Source organism: Impatiens glandulifera, chromosome 2 (assembly GCF_907164915.1).
Source record: "Impatiens glandulifera chromosome 2, dImpGla2.1, whole genome shotgun sequence".
In the NCBI taxonomy this organism is placed as follows: Eukaryota; Viridiplantae; Streptophyta; class Magnoliopsida; order Ericales; family Balsaminaceae; genus Impatiens; species Impatiens glandulifera.
In genome coordinates, this window is record NC_061863.1 from 44,385,535 (window position 1) to 44,393,472 (window position 7,938).

At 34.6% G+C, this 7,938-nt stretch overlaps 1 protein-coding gene and 1 pseudogene across 1 annotated transcript; one reads left to right on the plus strand and one right to left on the minus strand.

Annotated features, from left to right (window-relative positions):
* Window positions 1-407: 407 nt before the first annotated feature.
* LOC124925491 (pyruvate kinase, cytosolic isozyme) lies at window positions 408-2,432 on the plus strand. Its single transcript, XM_047465504.1, has 2 exons — window positions 408-848; window positions 932-2,432. Exons 1-2 carry the CDS (start codon window positions 591-593, stop codon window positions 2,204-2,206), a joined length of 1,533 nt encoding a protein of 510 aa, XP_047321460.1. The 5' UTR covers window positions 408-590; the 3' UTR covers window positions 2,207-2,432.
* A 180-nt stretch (window positions 2,433-2,612) lies between these two features.
* Window positions 2,613-7,350, minus strand: LOC124924714 (annotated as a pseudogene).
* Window positions 7,351-7,938: the final 588 nt, after the last annotated feature.

Consider the following 7,938-nt stretch of genomic DNA (forward strand, 5'->3'; position numbering starts at 1 on the left):
AATTTAAAATATATGGTATTTTTATATTTTAATTAATGAAATAAATAATATGATTAATTAGATAAGTAATTTTGTTTGAATTATTTAAAAACAAATATAAAAGAACTCGCCTCTCTCTATATATATATATTATTTAAGTAACCCACCACCAAACAAAGACTGAAGTAACAAATTTTCTACAAAGACTGTTTTAAGAGAAGTAACAAATTTTGATTAGAATTATAACTCTTTTTTGAAAGCATATTCTTTGGTTCTATATTGTTTCTTAAACGTGGAGAGAGAGAGAGGTAGAGGGTAGATAGATACAATAAACAGTAGATAGGCACGTGGGAGATAACGAAAGACCAAACCAAGGGATATTTGCAAGGTGTTCTTTCTTCTTCCACACACACTCACTCACTCACCCACTCAAACCCTGCTCTATACTACCACTACTACTGTACTCTACTATTTCAGATTTCACCTAACCTAACCCTGCACCCTCCCTCACTCTCTCTCGACCACATAATCAAAGGATTATCATTTCAAAATCCCATCTTAGATCTCATCTGATCTGATCTTGATCTGAAGAAGAGATAGAGATAATCATCATGTCTAACATCGACATTGAAGGAATCTTGAAACAACTCCCCAACGATGGCCGTATTCCCAAGACCAAGATTGTCTGCACTCTCGGCCCATCTTCCCGTTCTGTTCCCATGCTTGAGAAGCTTCTCAGAGCTGGAATGAACGTTGCCAGGTTCAATTTCTCTCATGGCAGCCATGAATACCAACAGGAAACCTTGAATAATCTCAGACTTGCTATGCACAACACCAACATACTATGCGCCGTCATGCTCGACACCAAGGTTTTTTTCTTAATTCTTTCTTTATTACCTTCATTTTCTATACTAATCTTCTTCTCTCTTTCTTTCTATATATATACATACAGGGACCTGAGATTAGAACTGGCTTCTTAAAAGATGCAAAACCAGTTCAGCTCAAAGAAGGTCAAGAAATCACAATCACCACTGATTATGACATCAAAGGTGATGATACTATCATCTCCATGAGCTATAAGAAACTCGCCCTTGATCTCAAACCCGGAAACATTATCCTCTGCGCCGACGGCACTATCACCTTCTCTGTCTTATCCTGCGACCCTTCATCTGGAACTGTTAAATGTCGGTGCCAGAACTCCGCCCTTCTCGGCGAGAGGAAGAACGTTAATCTTCCTGGTGTTGTTGTCGATCTTCCCACTCTCACTGAGAAGGACAAGGAGGATATTCTAGAATGGGGAGTACCCAATAACATTGATATCATCGCGCTCTCCTTTGTTCGTAAGGGATCTGATCTTGTTAATGTCAGGAAAGTTCTTGGATCTCATGCTAAGAAGATACAACTCATGTCTAAGGTTGAGAATCAGGAGGGAGTTATCAACTTCGACGAGATCCTGCGTGAGACAGATTCATTCATGGTTGCTAGAGGCGATCTGGGTATGGAAATCCCTGTTGAAAAGATCTTTCTAGCTCAGAAATTAATGATATACAAGTGCAATCTCGCTGGAAAACCGGTCGTGACCGCCACCCAGATGCTCGAGTCGATGATCAAGTCTCCCCGCCCGACTCGAGCAGAGGCGACCGACGTCGCCAACGCAGTCCTCGACGGGACTGACTGCGTTATGCTGAGTGGGGAAAGCGCGGCTGGATCCTACCCGGAGCTGGCGGTCAAAGTAATGTCAAAGATCTGCATTGAAGCTGAATCTTCACTTGACTACAATCTCATCTTCAAAGAGATGATAAATTTGACGCCTTTACCAATGAGTCCACTAGAGAGCCTCGCTTCGTCGGCTGTAAGGACTGCTAACAAGGCCAGAGCGAAACTCATAGTGGTTTTGACCCGTGGAGGGACAACTGCCAAGCTGGTTGCTAAATACAGACCGGCTGTTCCGATCCTTTCGGTTGTGGTTCCTGTTTTGACAACCGATACCTTTGATTGGACTTGCAGCGACGAGACGCCTGCGAAACATAGTCTGATATATAGGGGATTGATTCCAATTCTGGCTGAAGGGTCTGCAAAGGCGACGGATGCCGAGTCTACTGAGGTGATCTTGGAAGCGGCGTTGAGATCTGCAACTAAGAGAGGACTGTGCGATGTAGGAGATGCTGTGGTGGCACTACACAGAATTGGAGGTGCTTCAGTCATCAAGATCTGCCTTGTCAAGTGATGATGAAGAAAATGGCTGTGTTTTTCCATTTGGTTTTTGTTTTGTCTTTCTTTGATCAAGATCTATCTGGTTGTTGTTTCATGAAATAAAACTTGGAGACAGACTCAATCAAAATCTTGGACCAATTCAAGTTCTCAAATCCCCATATCTTCCATCATTCATTCCTCAGATGAAACAGAAAGTGTTCATTTCCTTAGGCTGAATCAACAACTATTTGTTTAGTTCATCAAAATTTGAATGAGAAATCACTAACATGATTATACACTAACTATATGATATCAATATACACTTCTCAAAAGTTCTCATACCCGACTTTAGGGTATCCAAAAGATTTTACGAGCATGCTGCAGCTTGAACCGAGCTGCTGGCTTCACCTCCTTCCTTGTAATTTACCTTCCACAACACTTCATCCTCCTTCCTTGTAATTTACCTTCCACAACACTTCATCTTCATATTTCTTTATCGCTCTGAGGACATTGATCTGGTCGTGTATCTCGTAATCATTGCTGCATTTGGTACAATCAGAGGCATTGCTGCTGACTACAAATTAATAATGCACAACTTAGTTGCCTTAAAATTATTACCTATTCATATTGATATGCACCAGTTGCATATCTTCAGATATTTTTACATCCACATGGGAACGTATCTGCAACAACAATTTCCAAACCTCAGAATTCATTCACATTTTCGAATCAAAGCATTTATTTCTTTACCTGTATAAGGGAAAATGGCAATGGCACTCCATCTGGAATATTTTCTGACCCACAATACAGCTCATTGCGGTATAAAATGTTCCGAACACCAATCAACTAACAGCAAGAAATCAATAATAGTCATACCCCAAAATTCATTTCGCTAACTCAACATAAAAGAACAGAAAAAAAAAAACAATAGACAGAAAGAACCACAGTAGTCATTACTTCTTCCTTCAACTCTTGCACATGAGCTGTTTTATTCTTTATTCTGCTTCTGATCTGTTCAAGACTTTCTGCCTACATCACATAATTGCAACTCGGGTTAGTTTAAATGAGATCAAACAAAAAGAAGCATATGAAATGGGATTTTCCCAGATGAGATTTCTAGCCACTCATGCAGATTTTCATAAAAAAAATAAAAATGTTCAATGTCATTTCTGATATGATCAGTATTAAAGATTATAATATCAATAATACTAAAAGATCAGGAATCAAAACCAATCACTCATCTCTTAGAAGACTTTTAAGACTCTTTTTAGAGACTCTTGATTTTACTCTTGATAGAAATGTTAATCATTTGAGAGCTTAGTTACTTTATTTTATTATTTCTACATTCTCTATTTCTCATACTTTAACACCAGGAAGACCCTTCCATTGTATTTTCTTTGTGTCCTTGGATATAATATCCATTCCATTGAGTACATTGAGGGTATCGTATACCCTTCGCCGTATGTTTTTATTATAATTTTGTTGCTGTTTAATGTGACACAAAAAGAACAATCAGATCTTTTAAATTTAACCCTAGTCCAACAATATTAATGGAGAAAGTCATATACCTGCTCAGGAGTTATGTCTTGACTAGGATCAGAATATTCATGTATAAGTTCATTAGCTACCTGAAAACTTGGTCAAGATTCTTAAGTAAACAATACAGTAAAAAACACAGAGGAAAAACAGATTCTTAGTTAAGCAGGATTTCCAAAACAAACGAAGAGGAGCTAGTTTGATATGTTTTTTTTTCTGAGATTTCCAGTTTTTCTTTTTAAATATTCTCTCCATATCACGTTACTATCGGGAAGAATGTCAATTTTACACACCAAGTTGTAAGAAGGTGTCAAATTTACTTATTAAGTATCAAAATTCTATTTATATATACTAACTTTCAAAAAGTGTCAAATTTATTTAAACTAACAGAAAAATTTAACGGAGTTAAAATTTTTGCCACATTTAATATCCACCTATTTTTTATTTGTTTTTAATTTACATTACTTTAATTCTTTTTTCATTTAAACAAAACATTTAAATTTTTCCATATCCATTTTTTCTCTCTCTTTACCAAATTCTTCATTTTCTTCTCACTGTTCCTCTTCATCTCTAATATAAGTAATCTATTTTTTCTGAAATCTCTATTAATGAACTAGCTATGTCGACGTCAAATAATAATATTGTGATGGAAGAATAATCAGGTGGCCAAAAAATTGTGACGACGGTGAAGGTGGCGGAACAGCCGATGAAGTGTTCGAGATGCAATATGTTACTACAACAACTACAGTTTCGCGTAGCCGAGGTATTTCTGCAAGATATGTAGAAGGTACTGGACAAAAGGTGGGGCCCTCCGTAGTGTATCGATCGGCGGCGACTATCGGAAAAACAGGAAAATGAAATCCTGATCTAGGATTTCAAACGGAGTTGATTCCAAATATTTCGGCGGTTCTTCATCAGATATGATTAATGGTGTGGATAGAAGATGAACAATTAAAAGAAATGAAGAGTTGAGGATAGAGAGAGAAAAAATGGATAAGGAAAAATTTAGATGTTTTGTTTGAATGAAAAAAATATTAAAGTAATTAATGTAAATTAAAAATAAATAAAAAATAGGTGGATATTAAATGTGGCAAAACTTTTAACTCCTTTTAACTTTTTTGTTATTTTAAATAAATTTGACACTTTTTGACAAATTAGTATATATAAATAGAATTTTGATACTTAATGAGTAAATTTGATACCTTCTTACAACTTGGTGTTTAAAATTGACATTCTTCCCCGTTACTATCATGTTAACCATCAATTCATTCATCTCATCACTAATATACTAAAATATTTTAACATTAATTTTATTAGTTTTAATTTTAATTACAAAAATAACATTTTAAAAGCAAATAACTAAGATCTAACAAAAACAAACTCTAAGTGTAGGATATTAAAATAATAAATTAGAGATAAAAAGCCCATGAAAATAGATGAAAAAGTCTCACACCTCAGAGTATGTAGTTCTTCCCTTGCTTTGAACTTTCTCACACACTACATAGAAAAAAAAAGACAGATTTAATCAAAAATATTGATCACTGGATTGGCAATGGGACCATTGGGTCGGGTACCCGGTCTCTCCTCCCTGAATGGGTTGGGTAAATTAGAAAAAGCTCTTGTTAAATCCGGGTCAGCTATAAATAGTTTAATAGTCAAAAGTGGTGATGAGAGGTATTCAAAAAAAGGAAAAAGCTGAATTTTGAAAACTAATGGGTTGGATTATGAATATGGTCAAGATGGGGGCATAAAACTGGTCAAAATTAGTAGAGTATAAACGGGTCAAACAGTGGGAAAGTGGCTGGGTTTATCTCAAAATACGGGTCGGTAAATTTACTAATGGTCGGGTCGGGTCATCCCACACCAACTGGCTTCTGGGCAGGCACTCTTAAACATGAATTTCTGACATCCCTATCTTAATTTGACTATACTAAAACTAGGGTTTACCCATCAAATTGCATAAACCCACCAATCCGAAGACTTATTTGTTTTCAAAACTAATATTTTATTTTCAAATTTATAATTTTATTAATTCAAATGAGTGAAACCAATAAGGAAAGAGAAGTTAGTATAACGATGAACTAATGAAAAAGACAACATTCCAACCTTTTGTGCTGAGTTGATGGAGACTTATTTCAGCTTTATCCTCTCCAATTGCTCCTGAAATCCTTCCCTTATTGCTGTAGAACAACAAATAATAATCATTAGATAACCATCTCCAACTGAAAAACCCATTTTCAGACTCATTTTGGTGTAAATGTCACGTCAAACAATAATTTTACTCCAACCGAAAAACTCATTCTCAAACCCAAAAGAATATTCTTATAATATTCTTTCTTACATCAACTTTTATAACTTTTTTAATATCACCCATATCTTTTACAAACTTATAAATTACACCACAATATTATAATATCATCCAAATATTTTAAACTTAAATATAAATTAATTATAAAAATTTATTAAAAATTCAAAAATTACAATACACGAACAAAAAAAATACATATGAGATTGAAATAAAAAATTATTCGTACAAATAAAAAGCAGATAAATTATAATAAAATTTAATGATTTATGTATGCATTTAAAAAATATTATAACTTTTATCTTAAAATTAAAAATTAAAAATTAAAAAATCAATTAAATGTTTTAAATAATTTATATAAACAAGTTTAATATTTAAATTAAACAATTCATATATTTGAAGGGCTTATTTATAAATTTATAAAGAATTTGCTGGAATGAACAGAAACTACGCAAATATGCGTTTTTTTGTTTGGAGAGAGAGTGTATTCTTATTTTGCAGGTGCGTTTGCCGGACCGTTGGAGCAGAAAATGGGATTGCCGTCTGGCAAAGTTTGCCGTTCCCTTGGAGATGCCCTAACAGTTAAACTTAAAACTTTAGAGGAATAAAAATCCAACTTAGCAATTAATTAATTCATCATCCCATGTGTATTTTAAAGCTTCTGTCAAGATTTCAATTATGAGAATGATAAACAATGCAATTCTAATAATAATACCAATGATAAACTCACAATTGAATCAACAGTATCCAGAATCATAGACATAGGTCAAAATTAGCATGCATAATTATGAATTCCAGATTTCCAGCAGCATTCTATAACTTAGAACTAGTAGCAAAAGCTCAAAATCCTGTAGAATTTGCTCTTTGAAAATGAATTCAAGTATTTCTTACAACAATAACAAATAGATTATTCTCACACCTTATAGGTCGACTTTGAGATCCGGCATCATCACCTTGAATATCGATACGATTTAGGTTCAGAAAAGTATTATCATCACTGGCGGGAGTTCCTCCTTCAACTGGCGGAACCATAGAAGAACGGTTTTCATTATCGGCGCCATCATCTTTAATCGTTCCTTCTCCAACTTCCGGAACATTAGAAGAACGGTTTTCATTATCAGCGGCATCGTCTTGAATCGTTCCTCCTCCAACTGGCGGAACCATAGATGAACGGTTTTCACTATCGGCGGCATCGTTCGTTCCTACTCCAACTTCCGGAACCTTAGAAGAACGGTTTTCATTATCAGCGGCATCGTCTTGAATCGTACCTTCTCCAACTGGCGGAACCTTAGAATATCGGCGACATCGCCTTGAATCGAGCCTCCATCCGTCGCCATTGGAGATTTATGTGCGTATGATCAACAGAGTATGAAACAGGGAAAACTATTGAATTTGGTTTCAGAATTTTCGAATTTAGAGAAAGGAAGGCAATTCAATGAAGCGTCTAGCTGCTTCGCAACTGAAAATTTCGTGGAAAAATATTGCTTTTTTTTAGCAAAAAAAAAAAAAAAAATAATTACAATCAGCACGTGGTGTCTTCAGTGCTCGTTTGATTCCATCCGTAATTAATGATAATTTAAATAAATAAAGTTCAATCATAGTTTCTACCCAATTTTTCACTCTTACTTTAATTATTTCCATTCTCTCTCTCAAATAAATATTTTATTTATTTTTACCTATCATATATTTAATTTAACTAGTAAAACTAATTTTTGATAATATTTTTTTTTTTTATCAAAATATGACTTAAGGTTCCATTAATTCACCTCATCTATGACTTATGACTTAAGTTAGATTAATTCACCTCATTTATGACGTGTTTTATAAGGAAGTTTATTAGATTTTTTTTTAATTTTCATAAGCTAGTAAGATCCCACTAAATTAAATTGGTTCTATAAATCTAAGAAATATGCGCATGTTACTAT

Excerpts from the sequence above, each read along its gene's own strand:
- LOC124925491 (XM_047465504.1), top strand. The coding sequence starts at position 591 with ATGTCTAACATCGACATTGAAGGAATCTTGAAACAACTCCCCAACGAT. Across the intron at positions 849-931 it reads CCGTCATGCTCGACACCAAG|GGACCTGAGATTAGAACTGG; the intron begins GTTTTTTTCTTA and ends ATATACATACAG.